The sequence below is a fragment of the Cetorhinus maximus genome, chromosome 7, assembly GCF_964194155.1.
Source record: "Cetorhinus maximus chromosome 7, sCetMax3.hap1.1, whole genome shotgun sequence".
In the NCBI taxonomy this organism is placed as follows: domain Eukaryota; kingdom Metazoa; phylum Chordata; class Chondrichthyes; order Lamniformes; family Cetorhinidae; genus Cetorhinus; species Cetorhinus maximus.
The window spans coordinates 36,183,230-36,210,070 of NC_135885.1; the positions used below are offsets into that span (position 1 = coordinate 36,183,230).

The 26,841-nt window shown below is 44.1% G+C and overlaps 1 protein-coding gene across 1 annotated transcript in view; it reads right to left on the reverse strand.

The window, feature by feature from the left end:
- kl (klotho) overlaps positions 1 to 26,841 on the reverse strand; it is a 118,538-nt gene that overhangs the window by 64,273 nt on the left and 27,424 nt on the right. The window contains exon 2 of the mRNA XM_078545337.1: positions 786 to 1,302. Within this exon, the coding sequence (XP_078401463.1) occupies positions 786 to 1,302 (517 nt within the window). The remainder of the gene's footprint in view (positions 1 to 785; positions 1,303 to 26,841) is intronic.

The following is a 26,841-nucleotide window of genomic DNA, read 5'->3' on the forward strand; positions in this document are numbered from 1 at the left end:
TCCTTTGGCAAATGGTAATTGGCTGTGGTCATGATGTAACTTTCAAATTATCCTGATCAATTGAGCTAAATAAAGGGAGGAGAAAAGATAACTAGGACCATTGAATATCACAACACAGAAACGGAAGGCAAATGTTATACACCCCAGCTGGCAGGTTTTCAGGTGGAAGATTCGTAAAATTCCCTGCCCACCCTTCCCTAACCTGTCCGCAATTTTACGGGTGGCGGGTGAGGCCTGGGCGCCCAAGTGATGGAGAGCTACACTGTCAGAGATGCTGCCTGATGGATGAAACGTTAAACAGATGTTTAACAGTTAAAAGAGCCTTGATTCTTGGACGGATGTCAAAGATCCCATGGCATTATTTGAAAAAGAGTAGGGCAGTTTTCTCTTGTGCCCTGGCTAATGTTTATCACTCAACCAACATTTCAAATACAGATTATTTGATCATTACCTCATTGCTCATTGACTGCCATATTTCCTACATTACAGCAGGGACTACACTTCAAACGTACTTTATTTGGCTGTAGAGCACTTTGGGACATTCTGAGGTTGTGAAAGGTGCTATACAAATGCAAGTTCTTTCAATCTTTCTTTGATCTGGTAATATGGAGAGTTTTGAAATCTAGTGGGTTCAGATTTTCTTGCAGGTGAACTATTTTGCATCAAATTTGATTTATTTTCTGGTTGCAAAGATTTAATAATGGTTATAGTTCATTTTAAAATATTATAAATGAAACTTAAGTCAGAACTTCTAAAATATCATAAATTGGGGGAAAAAATGTTACCTTTCAGCACATCCATGAGAAATCTCTTTAAAGGATACATATTATAAACATCATCAGTCTTCGTACTGCTGCTGCTGTCATCCCAGCCATTTTCTACAATGAATATCTTTGAATTGTTGTATTCTGAATGAATCCAATAGAGAAGCTGTCTCAGAAGGTATTTTTTTGATTGGTTAAATAACAGATTTGAGTCCAAAAGTCGAAAACTCAGTGGGCCAAATGAAAGTGCAAAAAAGTCAGCTGTCTTCTTTATTTCCAATTTCTCTGCATCGTTAAAAACTGGCAGCAAAGATTTGAGGTTATCCTTCATACATGCTGGATAGTCGCCATCTATGAATATCGGTTTAGCGAACCAGCCTAATACAGAGTTGATGGAGCAGTGGCAAAGCTGCACAGCTTCAGGGTTAATGTCCCCATTCTTTGGCCCAACCCAATGAGAAGCCAAAGCAATTGACACATGTCCTTGCTGAGATTCACGGAAATGGTCATTGTAGATATGCCAAGTCTTGGAGTGTGCCTGGTAATCAACATATTAAATACAAGGTTAATTATATCAAAATAACTTCAACCTAACCATGGTCAAGGACACGTTTAATGTGTTACGCATGCTACGCTTTAAAGCTAAAATCTTAGTAATTCCATTGATTCCATTTTTATGTATTTGAATTTATTCCTGTTTCATCAGGTCTCCCATGATCTCCCCGAGATGTAAAAGTAGAAGGAAACCAGTTAGTTCCAAAGTGCTAAAGATACGGACATCAGGAGTTGGCTCTGATTTTCCTTCCCTGTGCAGAACCAGGACTGTGCTCAGTGTTTCTTGTAGGTGACACAAAGCACTAAATATATCACCAACTAGGAGTGCACAAATGCAGGTTCTACCTCACTGTGCCACAGTGTGTTGTGTTACAATCCAGTTAGGAACCAGTAACTTTTTGTTTAAAGTAGACAAAGTTTGAAATCCCAGTTACCCACTGGGAGATTAAAGCCTCAAGATTCCATGATCTTAAACTAACAAAATAAATTTTACTAAAGAAAGTCAGAAAAATAAAACAATTACAATATCTATATTATTCTCTAACATTCAGACACAATGTGAGGTGAATATGAATTGATAGGCAAACTGTTGTTGAACACATCACACTGCACATTAAATAACAGGTGCGACCAAGACAGATCCCACAGATTTCTCAGCAACCCACCCAAATGTCAGTGACTGCTGTGAGTCATAAAATCTTGTTAAAACTTTGGCTCCCTCATGAGGGGTTTCAACTCTTCACTTACAAAGATTTAGGCTGGAATTTTCTGCCCCTGTTGGCGTTGGGCATCATGGTGGGCATGAGTGGACAATATGGCGAGAAGGCCAAAAATTGGTTTTACGCTGTCGTGAAACTAGTTTGCGATCGTCTGCTCCATCGTCAATGGCGTGCTGCCCTAGCCGCCGGTCAACATCAGGAACCTAATTGCAATGCATTTGCATCTCATCATCTTGCCTGCCCACTGGAATCATCCCCCAACACTGGATCATCCGGGCACGACGATATGTTTCACAATAGCATTTAAAAGGCGTGCACCTGGCAAGCTGAACTTCGAGGGGAATTTGGAATTGAGTGCACACTAACATTGTACAGCGCTCGTGAGGGTCGCCCGTTCGACTTCAAGGAAGCCGCGCCACACATTCAGGCGAGGGCACAGGCAAGCCACTTTTTCCTGGCTGGCTGACAATGTGGTGTCAGGGCAAAGACTGCACTGCAGTTGGGGCAAGGGGGGGTGGTGGGGGCAAGGCAGCATGGTCTGATGGTAGTGCACAAGTGGGTGGGGGGAGGGAAGCAGCCACGCATTAGGGAAACCATGTATAAGTGAGCATTCCTCTGCAGCTGAGACAGTTCAGGCGCTGCTACGTTGACCTGCTTGGAGACAGGCCTCTAGCTTATCTGCCCACTCAAGCAATGTAAAAGCATTGAAATTGCCAGAAAATGCTCCTGAACTTTTCACCCCTCGGGCACAGACTGCAAACTAATGAGCATTTTAGTGGACTGCAGAGCAATTGGATGACTGAGCAAGATGTACAATCTCCTTGTGAAAGCTGGTCATGGAGCAGTCACTGGTGGAGGCACTCACAGCCCCTTGCAATGTTTTGATTCAGATTTGGACTAGTCTGACCCATGGTTCAGGCTAACAGTGTGGGTTAGGAGAACGCCTGCGCCTGAGGTGAGAGCACAGCATGGAGTCCAGTGGGCAAAGCTGCCGCCAAACGATCAGGTGGGGTGGGGCGGAGGTGGGTGGGATTTCGGGCAGCCATGCAGCACACTAAACCCTGGCCATCCAAGTGGTGGCCAGCACTCTCTGGGATACATTAAGGGGCCTTCAGTCTTAACCAGTCTTAGTACACTCAGGCTAACCCACGCGTCTCTCTTTCATCCTGCAGGAGGAGCACAGCAGGAGCATGGAGCCTGGTGAACTAGCTGTGCGCCTCATGGCTTACAGGGAGTGGAGCTGAAGGAAAAGACAGCGACAGAGGCGCCTGGCTGGGCAGAGGGAGCAGCAGCACCCTCACGAAGAAGGGGTGGCTGGGGCTTCTGCGGATGCCGCTGAAGAGCCACACTGAGCCGTCATGGGCCGGCGCCTAGCTAAACCCAGGGTCTACAGATGGTGCTTGTCCTTCCCGCAGATGATCAAGAACCAGTGTCACTAATGACTGCGCGTGTCCAGGGAACTGGTCGGTCACATATGCCACCTGCTGCAGGATTGGGCGCCACAGGGATCTGGAGGGCATCCACTGCCAGTGGCTGTGAAAGTGACCACGGCGCTCATTTTTTATGCCGGTGGCTACTTCCAGGGCTCCACAGGTGACCTCTGTGGGATATCACAACCCTCCACACACATGCATCCAGGAGGTCATGGATGCCATATTCAACGAGGCCCCCATCTTTGTGCATTTCGACTGGGATCAGGCAAACCAGGAAGCAAGAGCGCTGGGATTTGCACAGATCTCTGGTTTTCCACAGGTGCAGGGTGCCATCGACTGCACTCGCGTGGCGCTTAGATCTCCATGGCAACAAGCAGTCAACTACATCAACCACAAGGGCTTCCACTCATTGAATGTTCAGCTGGTCAGCGACCACAACAAACACTTCCTGCAGGTCTGTGCACGGTTCCTAGTGAGTGTGCACCACTCCGACATTCTCAGTAGGTCTCGGATCCCTGATATCTTCCAGAGTTCACAGAGGCTGCAGGGATGGCTCCTTGGGGATGAGGGCTACCCGCAGAGGATGTGGTTGATGACACCAAGGTGGCAGCCTCACAGTGCAGCAGAGAGAAGGTACAATGAGGCTCATGCTGCAACTCACAGTTTGGTGGACCAAACAATTGGGATGTTTAAGATGAGGTTCCGGTGCCTGGACTGGTCTTGTGGAGCCCTGCAATACAGTCCACAGAGGGTATCATGCATCATCATTTCCTGCTGCGCCCTTTACAACCTGGCACTGCAATGGGGGGAAGGACCTGCCTGAGGAGGAGATGGAGGAGCTGGAGGTCTCCTCCGATGAGGAGGACATTGCGTGGATGAGGATGAGGAGGCCCTCGGAGGTGAGGGTGATGGTGATGAGGTCATTGCATTGTCCATACGAGACAGGCACACTCAGGAGGCCCTCATAGCCGCTAGATTAATGGAGGATGATGATGGCATGCAGTGGAGACACTCCATAGATCCTCACATAGCTTATGTGAATGTCTGATTCCTGTCTGGATGATGGCAGCTTGATTGTGTTCTGTGAACAGGATCATATCATGGAGATGCAGCAGGGAAGCTTCTCCTGATCCTATGGCATCCTTTGATCCTTTGTGAGCTAAACCTTTCAGGGTCACACTGTCACCGGACACAATGCTGATGAGATGGATGGCCAGTCGCACCTCAAAGGTGCTGAGAGCACAGAGAGAGAATGAGGGAACTCTTGTGCCGCTGGCCCAAGACATTCTGGCAGCAATGACGAGCACCATCGAGGTGCAGGCATGACTGATGGATCCAGTGATTGTGGAGGCACACCATCCGTGTACTTGGAATGTTGCACAAAGCACAGGGGTGAGGCACTGGACTGAGACACCTGCCTTTATCTTGTGCAGGAACCAAGCTTTCACTTCAGACTGACATGGACACTGCTCATCATAACAAGGAGCCATAGACAGGTTGACATTGTTGGGAGTTTATTTACAATATAGGTCATTATGTACAAGTGATTAACACCCATGCCCATGCGGTGAAACTACATTTTCTTAACCTTCCTAACCCTGCCGCTACCTCTTGGTGCTCCCTGAAATCCACAGCAGAGGTGGAGGCAGCCTGCTGACTGCTACATCCTGTCTGTGATGATCCTGGTGGGCATCCTGTGGAGGGTCGAGACCTGGAGGGTCCGGCCTGCTTTCTGGGTCCTGTTTTGTGGCAGTGGCACCCGCTTTGGCCTGTGGAGCTGGACTTCCTGGGGTCACAGGGACAGGAGTTTCGGATAGGCCGGTCACTCCCGGAGTCACCTAGGTAGATGGCCCTGGAGCATGCACCTGCTGATCCTCCTCCCTATGGCTGCCCGAGAGCCCCCGACTGACTCTGTGAGGAGAAGGGGAAGCTGGAGTGAGACCAAGCTGCCCCGCACTCCTCTCACATTGATACTGTTGGAGGCCAACTATGGAGTCAGCGATGGATTTCAGACCGCGCAGCAGTGCAGGACCGACATCCTGGACCAAGGTCTCCATGGCAGCCGCCATCCCCCATGATGACCTCGGTGCATTGGCATGCTGGCACTATCACCTCAGACTGAAGATGGACGGACCTTTCCATTGTGCCTTGCAGTCTGAGGAGTGCAGCGGACATCCCTTCCTGATGTTCCCTAGCTTGCTTTTGCAGCTACAGCAACTGAGGTATGACCGAGTCCAGGGGCTCCTCATCTCACTTGAACTCAGCAGATTTCTGGCCTCTAGCAGTCCTCCGAGTCCTGGAAACCTGGGAAGTCCCTGCTGCCACCTGCTGTGGATCAGACAGTGTGATATGCTCACCAGATTTAGATCCTGAAGCTACCCTAGAACTAGGTCCCACAGAGGTGTGTCTCTGTTCCGGTGGAGGGTGTGGGTGAGCGCTGTGATGGATCTTTAATGAGGGTGTCATCAGATTCTTCTTCTGTGGTGTCTTTGGGGCTTGAGTCGAGGATCTGGGTTGTGGACCCCCTCGGCTGCTTCCCAGATGTGCCTACGAAAGCAAGAAAAAATTAGTGCATGGCAGGGGACTGTGGAACAGGGGAACTGACTCACAGCACAGCCGTCTGATGGATGCTGCACTGCTGGATCCTCACTGGGTTCAGCACCGCCAACATTGCCATTAGCACAGGAACGGTCCAGATTGTCGCCGGCCAGCTGGATGACTCTATTTTCAAAGCCTGGTAGGACCTTGATTTCAGGCATTCCGCCACCAGTCTATGACCTCTCCCTTTTGATGTGTGCCAGCTTGTCTTGCATGAATACAGATGGACAGAGTGTAAGCAGGACACATGCCAGGCCAGGTGAGAAGGTGCCTGGCATGTGTGGATGGTGAGTGATGCCATGGACGGGATGAGGACATGATCCACAGGGCAGATGAAGGTGTGTGTGAGAGAGTGAATGGTGATGTCCCTTGAAGGGGCTGTGAGTGAGATCCCTGTGGATGTGTGATGGGCTTGTGAGTGTGTGAGTTGAGAGTGATGAGAAGAGTGACTTATCCTGGTGGAACAGTTGAGTGATTCATCCTCTTTCTGAACTGGGTAACTGTCCTCTTTTGCAGGGCATTGGCGCTGACCACCGCTGCCACTGCCTCCCATGCGGGATTGGTAGCCTTGCTCGATGGTCTTCGCCCAGAACTGGAGTAGAGGACTTCACGGCAGGCCTCTACTGTGTCCAGTAGGTACTCGAGGGAGGCGTCGCTAAATTTGGGGACAGCATGTTTCCCCCCTTTGGCTGCCATGACACTGCAGCAACTTCCTATCCCTTGAAGAGTGGTAGCTCTGTTCAGGGCCGTTCTTTAAATATGGTTTTAAACCGGTTTACTGAAGGCCTGAGGTGATTGCGGGGCAGGTGAATCAGTGGCTGCCCTGCCAATGACCCTGCGTGTTTCCCGGGAATGCATTATTAATGAGGCGGGACATGCCAGGAATAGGACGATATGGCGCGAAAAGCCGCCATTGTGGTCAAAGGGTAAAATGTCCTTTTTCCCACCCGCTACTGCACTTAGTGCAAATCTGGGATGATTCCACCCTTAGCCTCTGAATTCTATCAAAAGCTGCTTTGTCTCAGCTGCTTCAATGACTGCTGACCCTCTGATAGTTCAATTTCTCCTCCTGAGACTGTGGTCCACCAGATTCACAAAGCTGCATTTCCACCTCGAATTACTGACACAATTCCAGCTCTTTCACAAACTGCTAGCCTCACTAAGCTAGCACTGCCCCAGGTTTCTTTGAACTTTAGTATCCCAGCTGCACTGAGCTATAAGTGGCTCCCAGGACTTCTCTAAGCTCTAACAGCCTGGCTCAGAACCAGTGACCTTCTGTCACCTTCTCAGCTCCCCAGGACTTCTCTGTGAGCTGCAAACGAGGTGCTAACTGTAGCCAACAGCTGCACCGATGGCTCCCAGAGCTTCTTCAAGCCCTAACTGCCTGGAGCCTGCTAACAGTAACACCCTTTTGGTATGTTCTCTTCACCTGCTGAAGAACACTGCAATAAATTGAAACCAAAGAACCTTATTAAGCTCCATCCATTTCCATGACAACATGGCCTTTCAGGGTTCACTGAATGCTTTTAAACTAATTTAACTCTTAACTCCAAAGCAAAACATTTCTCTGGACTGCTCTTCTTTGCAAGTAGTGTAGGCATCACATCTCCAACTCCCCAGCTTAGTAAGCCCATTTGCTGTTTTATGGCTTGATCTTTCCTATTCTGACTTGATTAAACAAACATGGGTAACCTCCTGAACTGCCATTTTCTTTTAGGTGTTCTGGCAATCTCTAAAGCCCAGCATTTTAGTTACCTTACCTTCACAAGAACAATCTTTCCAGAACTAAACATTACCTTTAAAATATTAACATGAACCATGAACTAGATATTTGTCAAAGCTGGAACATTGGCTCTACTACACTGTAGACAAATAATGTTGCAATTTTAGAGTAGTCATTAATGTATTCATTACTGGGGTTAAAACAATCATGGTTGTACAGTTCACAAATAACATATTTTGTGATTTAATCTGCCCAATGCATGAATATGCACCTACAGCTTGTTTTTGTCAAACAAATAAGGTTTAATATGAAAAGGTTTGGAGAATGTAGAGGCCCTGTCATTCTTTGCAGAAGCGTTCCTACTATTATGTTCATTTCCAGTAATTGTGGATCACTCAAAGAGGTTGAGATAAACATTCTTTGTATAACATGAATGCATGACCATCTAATGTTAAGCATCTCCAGACCTTGTACTGCATGTCATGAAGCTATTAATGTATATAATATTTGGAAAATATTTTTCTTTTAAAATAGAGGTTTAGTCTGCGGGTATGTCTTAATTGGATTAAAGTCAGCTCGTCTGCGTGCTTTATATGTACTAGTTTGAGATGTAGACAGAGAGGTAGAGTGTATTTGCATTTTTTGAATGCAGTATTCAAGAAGTGGGATGAAAACTTGATGCCTTTTTAGCAGCTGCCAAGCAATCTGTTTATATTACTAATAAAATTTGGTACAATGAATGGGGTTTCATTGTTAAAAGGTAAAGTTCAAAGAGACTGGTGAGACAATGAGAATTTGAATTCAATCGGTGGTAGTAGGCATAACTTCAGTAGTTTTCAGGTGTGCAGAGCAGAGGCAATGTAAGATCAAAAGGCGGCTGCAAGCCTCCAACTGGCTCCACAGTGAAAAGAACCTCATTCTGAATTTGTAAGGTGAAAATGCTTTTCCTGCTGTTTGGTTAAGTCTATGGGCTGCTGTTGCCTTGATGGAGATTAATTTGGGGATTTGTTAAAAGTTATGATAGTAGTAATTTGTAGCCATGTGTTTATATATATTTTACCTATGTAAATTAATAAAATGTTTCAATTAATTTAATACAAAACCTCAAGTGATGGTCTGATTCCTGAATTTAGAGTCACATCTCAAACATAACACTTAAAATTATAGGTTATGACAGTTGTTTAAGATTTCCCTCTGGGATTTTTTTAATAACTCCGCTTTACCAACTGCATCGGTCATAACACTGTGTTAAAGGTGCTATATAAATTCAAGTTGTTGTTGTAAGATAGTTATGAGAGATAAATTTTTCATATCTTTTGGGGAGTATGTCCAAAAGAGTGTAAATAGTATGTCTGAGATTGACTCTCTCCCAGGTAGCAGTTAGTGTTATGGCACAGCTGATGGTAAATGCTGAGTTGTTCAAATCCCAAAAAGAAACTTGAAACAACTGCCACAACTTGTTTTGCAATTTGTATAAATTTCGAGATGTGTGCCTTGAATTCAATATTAATAAGACCACCAAGTCTTATAGGTTTTTACAAAACTAGATTAAACATTTATTAATAAGAGAAATGATTTTAAGCACATACATATGTCTACAAATTACTGCTATAATAACTTCTAAATCCCTTACATAATCTGCCTCCCAGTTATACTTTTGTTAAGGAAACAGTAAGACACATAGACCAGGATCTTTCCCTCGTCAGGCGGGTTCAGCAAGGGTGGGCAGGAGTGGTCGGGAAGCCGGCCACCGCCTGCGATCGGTGCTGGACCATGATTTCACACTGGCAGGCCAATTAAGACCCGTCCAGCTTGAAACACGTGCTTCAGTGCTTAATGCTGCCTGTGTTGGGGGGGCCCAGGAGGGTGAGTACGTAAGTTCACGCAAGTGCATGCAGAGCTGCCTCAGATAGATGAAGAGTTTTGAAAAGTAAAAATAAAGATTTTTAAAATGTTAAAAAACATGTCCCCTCATGTGACTCTGTCACATGAGCAAGGGCATGTTAGAAATTAGGATGAATTTTTTTTCATTTGTTAAATGACAGATCAAAACCGCATCCCACCCCTGGATGAGCCTTCGCAAAACTTGCAAAGGCTGCTTGGCCTTTTCACCTGCCCGTCAACCGTAAGATTGGAAGGGCAGCAAAAAATATAATTCAATTAGATTGTTAATGCCCTTAATAGGCCTTTTAATTGTCGACGGGCATGCTGCCAACTCCCATGCGCACCCGCCGACCGAATTATCGTGCGAGTGCGCGATGACATCGGGATGCTCGCCCGACGTCATCTTGCATCATTTTACGCTCAATCGGGTTGGGTGCACGCCTGACCGCTCAGCGAAAAATCCTGCCCATAGATTTTAAAAGACCCAGACAAAGAAACATGATACCCTGAACAATCCAATTCAAAGCGAGTTTCCTTAACTTCGGTTCTTTGTAGACAGCAACTTGAGGCGTAATGCTGAAGGCTTTTCACACTTGTTAGATCTTAAAATGCCTACCCTTACACACAGCCTTTGCTCCTTCATACATATTTTCTCCTTTGAATGCAAATTCCCATTGTTTCACTATGTTTTTGGACTTTACCTTTCTAATAATAAAAATCTCTCATAGTACTAAGTTTTACCAGTTATCTTTGGGAAAAATAAACACACTGGCCTGTATTTTCCTGTCGGCGATTTGGGGGCGGGGCCTGTTCGCCGACGGGAAAATGAACCCCCGACATCATCCCGGTTCCTTTAAATTTTTAGGAAGGTGGGCGGACAGCAAAATCAGCTGTCCACCCGCTGAACTGCCAATGGCCAATTAAGGCCATTGCCAGGCTAATTAAGATAATTAAAGACCTACCTGTCCAACCTTAAGGCTGGCAGGCAGGCCAGGAGCCCCAGCGGGCTTCTGATAATACATGAAACCTCATCCACTGACGGGATGAGGTTTCATGTCCGTTTTTAAAAAGTCTAATAAAGTTTATGTCATTTTTATTAACATTTCCCATCTCGTGTGACATTGTCACATGAGGGGACATGTTAATAATTTTTAAATTTTTCTATTTTTTGACTTCTCTTACTTGTCACTAATCTCCCTGAGACAGGGAGCAGTGCCTCAGGGAGCAGTGCGCTCTTTCGCACGAAAGAGCGCACTTTGACAGATGGGGAATCCCTCCACTCTCTGCACAGGAAGCGCATAACGCTTCCTGTCGGGCAGGCCGCTGGGCAGGCCTTAATTGGCCCACCCACTCAAAATGGCGGCGGGCCCCGTTTTGGTGGTGGGGGTCGGCTGTCCGCACGCCACCGAGCCGGTGGGGCCCACCTGCCATCCGAGGGCAAAATTCTGCCCACTGTTTCTGAACTTCACCTGGCTAGGTGACACATTTCACCCCACCTTTGAAAACAATCTAGCCTGGTTTATTTAAAAATACAAATGTTCCCTTGACACCTATGTTTACGTATTAACATTTCAAACCTAACTCATCCTCTGCCACATCAAAGCTTTCAGACTAGCTGCCTTTAATCCAGTTAAGTCTGTCACACACACACACACACACACATAAACACACACACACAGAGACACAGATACCAGTATTTTACAATAAATTCCAATAACATTATGAGAATTATTATTTCTTATTGACAGTTAGTGTGAGGGTCTGAGGGGTACAGTGACCATTTGAAGCTGTCTGGTAGCATTTCATCATGCAAGAAGTGGGTGACTATATTTTAATGAACAGTTTTATGTTGAGTGTTAATACAGAAGCAGTGTCTTTGTTTTGCCATTTTTGAGGAGAATAGTAAACTTTTTAATTATGTAAATGTATTGTTTGTATTAAGTACAGTTCATTGTTAAATAAATTTGTCTGCTGCTTCATCGTCTGAACTACAGACTTATAGAAACTATTTTCTTTCATTTCCCAAAGTCAAGGAGATCAAGTGGGAGCATATGATGTGTTGCACATGGTTTAAGAAATACAATGATGACCTGAGTCTTGTTACATTGATTTAAGTGGGTAAAGCCATGTTCTGTTTTGTGGGAAAAACACAAGCTCCACTTACAAGACTGATAGATGAGGATAATCCCCAGGATGATATCCAATTTAAAGATATAACCTCTCAAGGCTGAAATTCTCATGTTAAATTAACCATTCCTCACAATTCAGACTTGTGGCTTTTTTCTCATCGCCTCCAGGGTTTGACTATCTTCCTGTGTCTCAATGACCAGAAATGACACAGTAATAGTTTAGGTAGCACTTCATGTCTTGTTTCCACTTCTGTTGGGGTCCTATTTGTTTTATTAATCCACAGTGAAAGAGCGCAGGCCCCGACTCTCCCTCCTACCCCCGCCCACACAGGTAGCGCTGAGCCTTAATTGGCCCGCCCACATAAAATGGCGGTGCACAGCAGATCACAGGCAGCGATGAGCTGTGGCCTGCCTGCACCTGCTCCCGCCCAGACCAGCCCACCCGACAGGGAGAAAATTCTCCCCCTGGGCAATATCCAGGCGTAGGCTGACAAGTAGGATTCATGCCACACAAGTGCCAGGCAATGACCATCTCCAACAAGAGAGAACCTAACCATAGCCCCTTGACATTCAGTGGCATCACTGAATCCTCCACTATTAACATCATTGATCAGAAACTGAACTGGACTAGCCATATAAATACTATGACTACAAGAGCAGGTCAGATGCTAGGAATCCTGTGGTGAGTAACTCATCTCCTGATTCCCAAAGCCTGTCCACCATCTACAAGGAACAAGTCAGAAGTGTGGTGGAATTATCCCCAATAAACTGGATGAGTGCAGATCCAACAGCACTCGAGAAGCTCTACACCATACAGGACAAAGCAGCCCACTTGATTAGCATGCCTTTCACAAACATTCACTCTCTCCACCACCGATGCACAGTGGCATCTTTATGTACCAGCTACAAGAAGCACTGCAGGAATTCACCCAGGCTCCTTAGATAGCACCTTCCAAATCCACGACTGCTACCATCTAGAAGGACAAGGGCAGCAGATAGATGGGAACCCCACCACCTGGAAGTTCCCCTCCAAGTCACTCGCCGTCCTGTCTTGGAAATATATCGCCATTCCTTCACTGTCGCTGGATCCAAACCCTGAAACTCCCTCCCTAACTGCACTGTGGGTGCACCAACACCAGGTGGACTGCTCACCACCACCTTCTCGAGGGCAATTAGGCATGGACAATAAATGCTGGCCCAGCCAGCAACACCCCCATCCCGTGAATGAATTTTAAAAAGTGCTTTCTATCCTTCAGGCAACTTCTTATGAATTCATAGATATTATGTTGAATTTCCACAACTTTAGGCTTAATATATTTTTAAAATTCATTTCATGGGATGTGGGCATCACTGGCTAGGCCAGCATTTATTGCCCATCCCTAATTGCCCTTGAGAAGGTGGTGGTGAGCTGCCTTCTTGAACCGCTGCAGTTCATGTGGTGTAGGTACACCCCTGGTGCTGTTAGGAAGGGAGTTCCAGGATTTTGACCCAGCGACAGTGAAGGAATATCACCTTCATTAACGTCTGCATTTTTTCCAATCTTCTTTCTCTGCAGATTCTCATGGTTGCTTTCAGTTATTCTCACTTCAGGTACATTTGGAAGGGTAAACAGGTGCAATTAATGTGCTAGTGTCTTTAAGGTAAAGGTTATGTAATTAAATACATAAGCTCAAATCTTGATCATTTACTTATCATAACACAATCAGGACCACGGCGCCAGATGGCTTTTGATAGTGTTTTTTTTTTATTAGTTTAATAAAACCCCAAATTAAACTGATTAAAATAGTTCACACTGTGGAAAACACATTCATTGTAGTGTGGCTGCTGGTTCTTTGAGAAACATAGCCCATCTGTCTACAATTCCTGACTAAGATGGTAACATAATTTTAAAATTTAACCAGCGTAAATATTAATCAATGTTAATGTACATGGATTTAGACAGCACCTTCTAAACCCACGACCACTACCATTTAGAAGGACAAGGGCAGCAAATAGATGGGAACACCACCATCTGGAAGTTTCCCTCCAAGTCACTCACCATCCTGACTTGGAAATACATCGCCGTTCTTTCACTGTCACTCGATCAAAATCCTGGAACTCCCTCCCTAACAGCACTGTGGGTGTACACATGGACAGCAGCAGTTCAAGGAGGCAGCTCACCATCACCTTCTCAAGGGCAACAAGGGCACAGCCAGCAAAGCCCACATCCCGTGAATGAATTTTTAAAAAATTATACAACATTGTTGAAACACTATAGTCACTGGGTATGCCGGCTCTATTATAAATGCTATATAGCTTCAGTGTACAATAAAGTTGTTTACAAAGCTTCACGTGGCCAAAGTCAAATATCCTGAGCAATTTCATCTCTATACCTAATGAGCAAAGCATTAAAGTTCTGTATCTCAGTGAATTGCAGGAATATTATTTATATTTAACTTGTTGCATCATTTCCTCTAGTAGATGGGAAGTTCTAGCTTGATCACTGCACAAAATAAAGATTATTATTGACTCACTCATTCATTCATTAACGAAAACTAATTAAACATGATAATTTAAACCATTTCACAGCTGGCTACTTTCAGAACAAACAGATCCAATGACCTCACCATCCAAAAATACACCCCTTTCCTGTGCTATACCTAACATTTGGATTAATACACCAATATTCTAATGTGTAATAGTGATGGACTTTTCTATTATTCCAAGTGGGGATAGTTTGTCACTAATTTTACAGCTTACACCTTTTAGCTATATTTTAATTCTTACACTCAATTTCCTTATATTTCCAAACCAACTATATTTTGCATGTTCTGAAGAGTCATACGGACTCAAAACGTTAACTCTGTTTCTATCTCCACAGATGCTGCCAGGCCTGCTGAGTTTTTCCAGCACTTTTTGTTTTTATTTCAGATCTTCAGCATTTACAGTATTTTGCTTTTATTTTAGTGTTTAATTGACTGCCAATACTCTTCCAGGAATGCCTACCTTGAAGAAGTTCTGTTCTTTTCTTTGACAGGATTTCCATCTGTTTCTTTCACTTTGTTCACCTTCATTACTTTCCATTTCCCTCCTGGCGTTTGATAAGGTGTTTATTCGCAGCTACATTTCCTTCCTCAGCAACTGTCTCTGGTTCTGACTTACCCCATGTGGATTCCAACGTACGTTTCACCCTTCATATTTTGAACCCGCTCAGGATTACAGGTATCTTCAATGTTCCTTGGACTGCTGTTCTCACCTCATCCTGAGATCCACACTCAGTGCCATGCACCACCATATGAATATACTCAACATCTCTCCCCAGCAGCACTGATTCACCCTATCCCAAAGCTTCCTCTGCCATCTTTGCCTCTGTGCTCACCTGTTTGGACAGGATTCTTCCCCCCACACAATGGATCCTTTCACCCAGCTCCAGTATTCTCCCTCGATCTGGACTTTCCCTCTGGCCTCTTGCCTGCTCTTGATCTTTTCATTGAGAACCGTCAGCGTGACATCAGCCATCTTAATTTCTCTGCTCCCCTCACCCATTCTAACCTGTCCCACTCTGAACTTGCTGCACTCCTTTCTCTCAGGACCAACCCTGACTTTGTTATCAAAAGTTCCAAAGAAGAGCCATATTGGACTTGAAATGTTAACTCTGTTTCTGTCGCCACAGATGCTGGTAGACCTGCTGAGTTTTTCTGTCATCTTCTGTTTTTATTTCAGGTGCAGGGGTGAAGCCCGGAAAGTGACCCTTCTCAAGCCTCGCATGGGAAAGCGGGGGGGAACCTCCATCAATAGCCTCCTTTCAACATCGGGTTCCCCCACTACAAGGCCTGGCTCTGCAGGTGCTCCTTCACCGCCACCCTACCTCTGCCCACTCCCCAGGCTTCACCTACCCTCCCCGCCCGGAGAGCCCCAGGACTTTGACTCTGAGGTCTGCGTGCAGTCCCAATTCTGTCCACTGCGGTTTCTGGTGCTGTTGGGGCTAGAGTGCTCTCTGAGGACGAACTTCCTCCTGAGTGGGGGTTGGAAGTCCCGCCTCCAGCCAATTAATGCTCCTTAGAATGTTAAATAGCTGTGGGGCAGCCAGTATCAGAGGGGATGCGTTGGCCACCGACTCTTTGGATGGCGGGATTAGACACCACACCATACTAAAAATCCTGGCCCAGGTTTCATTGGGCACCCTTCCACATGGGAAAATGTTCACCCTCTGAACAAATACCAAGGAAAGTAAGGTATAGGGCCTCTTGTTTATGTATCGAGTGGTCTTTTCTACTTCTGTGATCACTCATTCTTTTTATTGATGGAATATCATAGGCTGGCAGGGGCAGATGAGGAACACCCCAACCAACATGTCTAAGTGTAGGACTTCTCTTTATTTAATGACAGTGTAATCTCTTCAAGATTTTACATCTCTAAGTCTTTCCTCATTATTCTAGTTTTGTTCCCTCAGAAGCAAATGACGGGAAGAGGTTCAATCAACAACTCGGAATAATTTCAAAAGAAAAAAAGAGAAACAAAATTCAAATTCAAGGTTTCAACTGTCATACTAAGTTTTCTTCTAGTTCTTTAAGGAATGATATCTTAAAGACACTAAGGGCCAATTTTATGAAATCATGCAGTCTTACCAGTTGGGACCATAATATGGGAGTTTGGGTGCATGTTTTCCATTGAAAAAAATCTGTCAAATAAGAAAATAAAACCAAACCTGGAGGAAAGCCTTCTTTCACATGCAAAATCATAAACGTGTTCATAAGGAACCATAAGCAAAAGGGATATCTTCCTCCCTAATTTAAACATCAGTAGCACTGTGCTGCTGCTGAGGAACTTTTAAATTGTAAATGAAACTCAAGAAACATCACTACAGAAGATAATTGTGAAGGCCATTGATTCCCAGAGCAGGACAAGAGGTCATACTTCGGAAACTAAGACTGAAAGGATTATTTGAGGATGGAGAACCTTTGAAACAAATATCCATAAAATTTCAGGGGGTCTGACAGCATCTGTGGGGAGAGAAACAGAGTTAATGTTTTGAGACTGTACGACTCTTCTTCAGCTCAGAAGATCGAAATGTTAACTCTGTTTCTCTCTCCACAGATGCTGTCAGACCTGCTGAGATTTTCCAGCATTTTCTGTTTGTATTTCAGATTTCCAGCATCCGCAGTATTTTGCTTTTTTCAATAAAATTTTGTCTTGCACTCATCAGGCGAGGAGTTTGGTCTTGCGCATGATTTCAATTTTGCTGTGCCTTCTTCCCAGATCAAATGGGTAGAGGTATTGTAATAAAAGCAAAAAACTGTGGATGCTGGAAATCCAAAACAAAAACAAAAAGGTCTGACAGCATCTGCGGAGAGGAGTACGGGTAACGTTTTGAGTTAACTCTTCATCAGAACTAAAGAAAAATAGAAAAGAGTTGAAATATAAGCTGGGTTAAGGGGGTGGTGAGACAGGTAGAGCTGGATAGAGGGAAGCATGCCCGACGCTATCACTTGTCATTTTATGCGCTGGCATGTCGGGCCCGACCCCGACTGAAAAACCCTGGCCCATCATTTTGACCCGTGGACAGTGATGGAACAGTGGAAATTGCCAAGAAAGGACTGTGTTTGACTTGGAGGGGAACTTGAAGGTGATGGTACTCCATGGGCAGGGTGTTCGGGCCGTCGGGTGGGTGCAGTGGTTGGGCCTGGGAGCGGCCAAGAAATGGGACACTGCCCGCGATCGGCCCCCCGACTGTGATTTCACATTGGCTGGCCAATTAATGGCATGCAAAACGTGTGCGGAGAGGGCGAGGGCTGAAGTCAGCACAGGCATGGGGGAAGCAGGCAATGAAAGCTCCTTGAATGCAGAGAGCTGCCTCAGGGAGCTGAAGAATTTTAAAAACATAAATAAAGAGTATGAAATGCAGAAAAAAATGTCCCCACTTAGGACTCACTCACCTGAACATATTGATAATAAAACTTCTCACAAAACATTTTAAAGTTTTTTAAAATTTAATTTTGGAAACCTCATCCCGCCCTTGGATGAGGTTTCCTGAAAAATGCAAAGGCCGCCTGGCTGATTCGCCCGCCCGTCAACCATCAAGTTGGACGGGCAGCGAAAAATCGCTATTAATTAATACTTTAATCCTTAATTGGCCTCTTAATTGTCGGCGGGTGCGCTGCCGACTCTCATGCATGCCCACCGACTGAAATATCGTGCACTTGGAATAAATAGGAATGTAGTGGTAGTAGGGGATAGTGTAGTCAGAGGGTTAGGGGATAGGCACAGTTTTCTGCAACTGAGGGCAAGAGTCCACATGGCTGTGTTGCCTGCCCTGTGCCAGGATTCGGAACATCTGCTCTGGGCTGGAGAGAAATTTGCAGTGGGAGGAGGAGGATCCAGTTGTCATGGTCTATGTAGGTACCAATGATATAAATAGGACTAGGAAAGGTTCTGCGAGGGAGTATGAGCAACTAGTGGCTAAATGAAAATAATCTCTGGATTATTACATGAGCCACGAGCAAATTGGCGTAGGGTAAATATGATTAGAGAGACAAATGCATAGCTCAAAGACTAGTGTGTGAGAAGCTGGTTTCAATTCATGGGGCACTGGCACCAGTCAGGGCCTGGGAGGGAAATCATGGGCCCTGGTGCTTCTCCTGCTTCCAAGCCCCTTATTCCCCCCTTCCTACTTCAACCCTCCCCCTTAATCATGCATGATACTTTTTCCCCTTTCAAGATTTATCAATAAATTCACCATTCACAGAAGGGTCCTGGTAAAGTCATAATGCCCATTGTTGGCATCTGATTACAAATATCATCCAATATATACGTAGCATGGGTCATTAATATTAAGAGCAGCGATGATATAATGCAGTGTTAGTTTGTGCGCAGCCTATAGGTGATCCCACTACAACTATTGAACAAACCATAGAGTACAAATTTTACTTTAACAACATTGTGCAATATTGTTAATTTGACAGGAAAGTTTCCCATTAGTTATTTATAACGCTGATTTCAGTGACTGCCTCATCCCTCATTAACATGTTCTGCACATTACACCATACGAATACAGTGACAGTAAATTCATATTTGGGGAAAGATTCAATACTTGCAACCCAGATAAACTGCAAAAGACCTTTTCCAATCTGTACAAGTAGAAGAAGACTTCCTTCTGCTTGGTGCATGATATTATTCAATTATTTCATACAAGGGGTGTAATTGGATATTATTTTATCAGTAATCTCACAGGGTGGAGCTGAGACCACAAACCGATCAACCATGATCTTATTGAATGGTGGAGCAGACTCAAAGGGCCGAATGGCCTACTTCTGCTCCTAAATCCTGTGTCCTTAGACTGACTGGCCTGCAATTATTCTGTCTCCCCATCTTTCCCTTTATAAACAAAGGTGCAATGTTAGCAGGTCTCCAATCCTCCAGCACCACACCTGCATCCAGTGAGGATTGCAAGATCAGGCCTTCCGCTGTTTCCTCCCTGGTTTCTTTTAACAGCCTGGGGTACATTTCATCCTGCCCTGGTGACTTATCCATTTTCAAGGATGCTAATCCCCTTAATACTTCCTCTCTCCCTATGTTTATCACATCCAATATTTCACACTCCTCCTCCTTAAGTACAATGTCTGCATCATCCCCCTCTTTTGTGAAGACAGTTACAAAATATTCGTTAAGAACCATACCTACATCTTCTGCCTCTACACATTGTTTACCTTCTTGGTTTTTTATGGGCCCTACTCTTTCCTTAGTTATCCTCTCACTCGTAATGTATTGATAAAACACCTTTGTGTTCTCCTTGATTTTACTTGCCAATATTCTTTCATGCCCTGTCTTTGCTTTCCTAATTTTCTTTTTGATTTCACCCCTCCACTTTCTATACTCCTCACAGCTTTCTGTAGTATTGAGTTCTTGGTGTCTGACATAAGCTTTCCTTTGCTGCCTTATCTAACCCTGTATGCTCCTTGACATCCGGGGGCTCTAGATTTGGCTGTCCCATCCTTTTTATTTGTGGGAACATGTTTACTCTGAACCCCTTGAATCGCTTCTTTGAATACTCCCACTGCTCTGATACTGATTTACCTTCAAGTAGCTGTATCCAGTCCACTTTTGCTAAATCACTTCTCAGCTTAGTAAAATTGGCCTTACCCCAATTTAGAACTTTAACTCCTATTCTATCTTTATCCTATTCCATAATTATGTTAAAACTGACTGAATTATGATCACTACCACCAAAACGCTCCCCCACTGCCACTCCTTCCACCTGCCCAGCTTCATTACCTAAAACTAAACCCAGATCTGCACCCTCTCTTGTTGGACTTGCTACCTACTGGCAAAAAATGTTCTCCTGAATGCACCTAAGAATCCTGTTCCCTCTATTCCTATTGCACTAAAACTATCCCAGTTAATACTGGGATAGTTAAAATTCCCTTCTATTACTGATGTATTGTTTTTGCACTTCTCAGAGATTTTGCCTACATATTTGTTTTTCTATCTCCCCCTGACTGTTTAGAGGTCTATAGTACACTCCCAGTAGTGTGAGCACCCTTTTTCTCTCCCTAAACTCAATCCATATGGTCTGAAATGCTGATCCTTCTAACATATCACCTCTCCTCATAGCTGTAATTGCTTCTCTAACCAATAATGCCACCCCCTCCCTTTTTATCCCCCTCAATAATATTGTCTGAAAACCCTGTAACCAGGAATATTGAGCTACTATTTCTGTCCCTCTTTAGGCCATATTTCTGCAAGAGCTATGATATCATACTGCCACATTTCTATCTGTGCACTCGGCTCATCTGTTTTATTTGCTATATTCCTTCTATTGAATTATATACCCTTGTGCACTGCCAAAATCTCTTTTTTATTTTCTATCCTTTGTTTCCTCTGCCTTCCAGACCCACTCACTAATTTTCTGCCTTCCATTTCCATTTCTGATTTTTCCCCATCCAAGTCTACCCTCAGGTTCCCATCCCCCCGCCAAACTAGTTCAAATCCTGCCCAACAGCACTAGCAAACTTCCTGGCAAGGATATTGTATTATGATCCCAGCTGATGTTACTACTGAACAAGTCAGAGCCCAGGGTGGAACTCGTGTTGATAGATCCTAACTTTTATTTTTTGTTTAGATACGTGGATAGTGGCTACTGAACAGAGTCACAGGAATCAGCTGATGAAGTTTTAACAAAAGAATAACACATTTATTAAACAGGAAAAGATGAACTATATTACAATACTCCTTCACCCACAACTATACCTTTACAGATAAATACAGATTTGTAAGGTTCACACAAGTCACAAAAGCTATCTTATACTCTAATGTTCACGGTAAGTACATAGTCCATGTAAACCAATAGATGACCTGTGGCCAGACACGCCACACTCTGAAACCAAATGACAGATGCACTGGATCTCTCCTCAACTCCTCCCAGAATCTTGTCACACCGTGAGCCAACCGGTCTCACTGAACTCCACCTTTCACACAGGGTTTCCAATCTCCACTTTCAAAGAACTTGCTTTGGAATCTTCTCCCACAAGATGCTTTCTTTCAGATGCCTTCCACAAGGGGCCACCTCTAGGGTCTCAAACTCTCTTTCCGATGTTCCTGGATCACCATGTGCTTTCAAGCACTCTCTCTCACTGATTCAGCTGTGTTAACAGAGCACCACTACTTCACATGCCTATAGTAAATAGTTACAGACTTTCGGCTGCCTCCTTGGATCTTTGGCAAGGCTATATTGCTTTAAATCTTGAACCTGCAGCTTTCTCCCTTCAAGCCTTTCTCTGACCCTCATTCAACTTCACAGGACCTTTTCCAGGTTCCTGTCTTTCTCCCTTTGAGTTAACTGTCCTCTTCAGACCTCTTCTGTTTCACTCCTCTGGATCTGGGGACTTTCTTCTTTAGTTTTTGGAACATGATCCTTGCATTTCCCTCTCCTGTGTCCTGCTTCTCCTGGCAGTTGGTTTCAACTTTAGTTTGGGACTTGTTATGCTTTTTTTATTAACTCATGGGCCAGAATTTACTGCCCATCCCTAATTGCCCTTGTTCAGAGGGCATTTAAGAGTCAACCACATTGCTGTGGGTCTGGAGTGCACATAGGCCAGACTAGGTAAGGACAGCAGATTTCCTTCCCTAAAGGGCATCAATTGACAACAGCAATCAACCTACAACAATCAACATGGTTATCGTTAGACTTTTACTTCCAGGCTTTTATTGAATTCAAATTCCACCATCTGCCCTGGCAGGATTCAAACCTCAGTCCCCAGAGCACTACCCTGGGTCTCTAGATTACTAGTTTTTGGATTACAATACCACTACGCCATCACCTCCCTGCTATCTGTCCCTCTCTTATAGTGCTTCTGCTGGCAACTCCTTTCAACTTTAGAGCACACTGACCATCTGAACTCAAACTGTGTGTGTGCGTGTGTGTGTTTTGTTCTTGGGGGGGGCTCTCTTTCTGGACCACTGTTGCTAGGCAACAGCACAGCTTTTTTCTACTTTGTTTTTTATAACACCCCTGCAAGAGTCATAAAGTCTCATTAAAATGCAGGCATCTTTTAAAGTGAAACTAAAACTCAGGTTTCATCCTTTTCTTAATGCACAAATACAGAAATACAAATCAAGCTTAAACATTAAAGCTACAACTCATTCCTGATGCCCACAAATATAAATATAACTTACTTAAACTATCTCTAGTTCCTAACAATTGAGGTGCAAACCATCCAGCTTGTTCAGATCCCACCTCCCCCAGAACCAGTCCCAATACTCCAGGAATCTGAATTCCTCCCTCCTACACCATCTCTCCAGCCACACATTCATCAGTTCTAACCTCTTATTTCTATTCTCACTAGTGTGTGGCTCTTGGAGAAATCCAAAGATTACTACCTCTGAGGTCCTGCTTTTTAATATTTTACCTAGCTCCTTAATACCTGCCTTCAAGACGTCATCCCTCTTTCTACCTATGCCATTGGTGCCAATGTGATCCATGACCTCTGGCTGTTCTCCCTCCACCTTAAGAATATCCTGCAGCTGCCCTGTGACATCCTTGGCCGTGGCATTAGCGAGGTAACATATCATCCTGGAGTCACATCTAAGGCTGCAGAAATACCAGTCTATTCCCCTAACTATCAAAACCCCTACCATTATTTCTCTTCCAATTTTCTTCCTTCCCTCCTGTGCAGCTGAGTTACCCATGGTGCCCCAAACTTAGCTTTTGCTACACACCTCTGAGGAACCATCACCCTTACTAGCATCCAAAATGGAAAACTGATTTTTGAGCGAGATAGAGTCAGAGGATTCCTGCACTACCTGCCTGGTCCTCCTAGATTTTTTGGTGGTCACCCATTCCCTCACTGCCTGCCTGCTCCCAACCTGTATTGTAACCACCTCCCTAAACGTGCTACCCATGTAGTCCTCAGCCTCACGGGTGTGCCACAGTGACTCTAGCCACCACTTGAGGTCCAAAACCCAGAACTCAAGTTTCTGCAGCTGGTGACACTTCGTGCAGACATATTCATCTAGGCCACATGAAGTGTCCACAATTTCCCACATACCACAGGAGGTACATTCCACTCAGCCAAGCTGTCCTGCCATATCTTAACCTTACTTTTAAACCAGTAGCTAGTAGGCTGTAGAACTACAAGCCATCATGCACCAATCAGCTCCTTCTCCTGTTCTCCTGTAGGCAGTTAAGGTTTATTTAAAACTTTAAATGCTAAAGCTGATTGATAAGCAATTACTATGAAAATTAATTTACATGAAATGGAAATTTTCATTATTACAGGAAGGTTGGAAGAATTACTATGATTCAATGACAAATCAGTATACCAGGCTCTGGAATTCCCTCCCTAAATCTCTCCATCTCTCTACCTCTCGTTCCTCCATTTAAGATGTGCCTTAAAACCTTCCTTTTCGACCAAGCTTTTGCTCACATGTCTGATTATCCCCTTTTGTGGCTTGGTATCAAATTTTGTTTGATGATGCTCTTGAGAAGCACTTTGATATGTTTTACTACATTGAAGTGCTATATAAATACAAGGTGTTGTTGTTGTAATAGCCAACTATAAATAAAATCACACAGGATTTATGACACTTCAAAATCATGATGCCTTGTTGTAGTCTGAAGAGCATGATACAAGTCCTGACGTCAGTGCTGGCGTCATTATGATTAAGTCTCTATGTCCTAGCTAAATATCTAATTCTCCATTTGGATTCAATAAACCTTTGTAACATCCCTGAAGGAAACATCTGTGCAGTTCAATCAAGTGAAGGTAATTTTTATCCATTTGGCAGCACAGAATGTTTACACTTTTAGCTACAGTAAATCCCTGCCAAATGCAACAAGTAAGGGAAAATGAAACAAGCTTAAAGATGTCTAAAGTTGCTAACAAATGATTGATTTTACTGCTACTAAACAAGAAGCCACTTAATTATTCTATAATTGTATTAATTACTGTACATACATAAGTAAAACTTATGAAAATACATAAAAAGAAAGAACATTCATAGTAAACAATTATGAAGAAGGGAAATAAAGACCTTTTAATAATATGAAGGCTTTTAAATCAGAACAAGTGAATGAGCACTTCTGCCCCAACTGGCTCCACAATACAGCAACAGCTTGTCAAACCTTTTAACTACCATCCTCATAATCCCCATCCGACTGCCATTTAACAGTCCAGTCTCATGGATTTTACCCTCACTTAGCTACAAATATTAATGTCAACATCAAGCTCAGCACAAAAATCTTTACCTCAACAACTCAGCTCATGCTTGTATAACATTTAACTGGTCGCATTAAGAACCAGCCCTAGAGCCTGTCTTCACTTGTTTACTTATCTTAGTGCTCTTCTGAAGTATATTACCAGTAGCTTTCTCTTGAAAGGTGGAAGGCTGCTGAGATTCCTTGCAGGATACTTCAGACAGCCATGGTGGGCACCCAGCCTTTTTGGGCCCATCTGCGGACTACAGCGTTTTGGTCTGGGCTGGGGCAGTGTGGCCCAGCTGGCTGTGTGGTACTGACAAGGTGCAGCAGGAATGCTATCTTCCTGAGAGAGGACAGCAGGTTCCTCTGATGGGACCAATGCCACATTCGTAGGATAAAAACTGAAAACCCTGTGAAGATCTTCACAGATGCTGCCAGACTTGCTGAGTAGTTCCAGCATTTTCTGTTTTTATTTCAGATTCCCAGAATCTGCAGTATTTTGCTTTTGCCATACTTGTGGGGTTGTGCCTCAGATGCCAATGGCTCTGTGCTAGAACAGGGGGTGTGTTATGAGTAGTAGTGATGCAGATTTGAGAAGAAAGTAATTCGGGTGAGAGACAGGATTCTTACATTGGCAACTCTGGTGGTTATTGAATAGCTTTTGGCATTGCAGCCATTTCCTGGGAGTTAGGCAACTGACATTGATCTCCTCACTGACCCTTTCTCACTGATGAAGCTGATGCTGCCTGGAGGGATTCCCATCCTTTCTCAGGGATAATGAAATCTCTCCCCTCCAGCTCATGGTCTGGACTAGAACCTCCAATGCAGTATCAAAGAACCTGACCTCTCTCTAGACTTCTTCAATTTTGCACCTTGTGCATCCCTCACCAACCTCACCCACCCCCCATCACCTCACCCCACCCAGTCCCCTTTAAGAGGCAGCAGCTGCCCTTAAGAATATAAGAACATAAGAACTAGGAACAGGAGTAGGCAATTCAGCCCCTCCAGTCTGCCCCGCCATTCAATACGATCATGGTTTCGGCCTCAACTCTAATTTCCCGCCCTATCCCCATAACCTTTCAACCCGTTACTAATTAAAAATATGTCTATCTCCTCCTTAAATTTATTCAGCATCCCGGCATCCACTGCACTCTGAGGTAGTGAATTCCACAGATTCACGACCATTTGAGAAAAGTAATTCCTCCTCACCTCTAATTTAAATCTACTGCCCCTTAGCCTAAAACTATGGCCCCTCATTTCTAGAATGCCCCACAAGGGGAAACATCCGCTCCACGTCTACTTTGTCTATCCCCTTTAGCATCTCATATACCTCAATTAGATCTCCTCTCATCCTTCTAAACTCTAGCGAGTATAGGCCTAAACTGCTCAATCTCTCCTCATAAGACAAGCCCGCACCTCTGGAATCAACCTAGTGAACTTCCTCTGAACCGCCTCCAATGCAACTACATCCTTCTTCAAGTAACGGGACCAAAACTGTGCACAGTACTCCAGGTGCGGCCTCACCAATGCCTTGTACAGTTGCAACAACACTTCCCTATTTTTATACTCTATTCCTTTAGCAATAAATGCCAAAATTCCATTTGTCTTCCTTATTACCTGCTGAAACTGCATACTAGCTTTCAGCGATTCATGCACGAGGACGTCTAGATCCCTCTGCACTGAAGCTTTCAATTAAATAGTGTCAGAAATGCCTGATTTCTCACATCACTCCCAAAAAGACACACAGCCAATTGACAACAAGTGCAGCCCTGACTGCATGCCAGATCCATGACAATGAAACCCCAGTGCCAAATTAACATGGTTCCTTTCTTGCAGTAATTTCCATAATTAAATATTCATAGTTACATATTACACATACTGTTTTCCTTTAATGTTAATAGGTGGCAGTCTATCGATCTCTGCCAACTCTTTTCAGTCAATTTTTTGGTCCTTCTCCAAACCTTCCTGACTCTTTTTAAAGGGTAATTTCAGCCCTGCTCATGTCTTACTTCATCTAATAATACAAACTCCAACTTTTCAATGATAAACAGCAGGCAAAATGTATTTACTTATATTATTTAAAATCTCAGTCCAGCCACACGGATTAAAATGGTCTCTTTCAGTCCTACACATTTCTATGTGCCTGTATGAGTTCTTTGGTTTGGTGAATGCAGTTCTCAGTTTTCTCATGTGCTATAGAATGAGTTTGGCAAACGATTTGCAGTCCTACAGCATGTGAGAGTTTTTAGAAGCAGACAATTCATGAAGCACATCACTGCCTCAACAAATATATAATAATAAACAGAGACATAAATGGGGATCAGTTAGGGAGACACTTGTTTTGTAATATCCAATATGTGGCA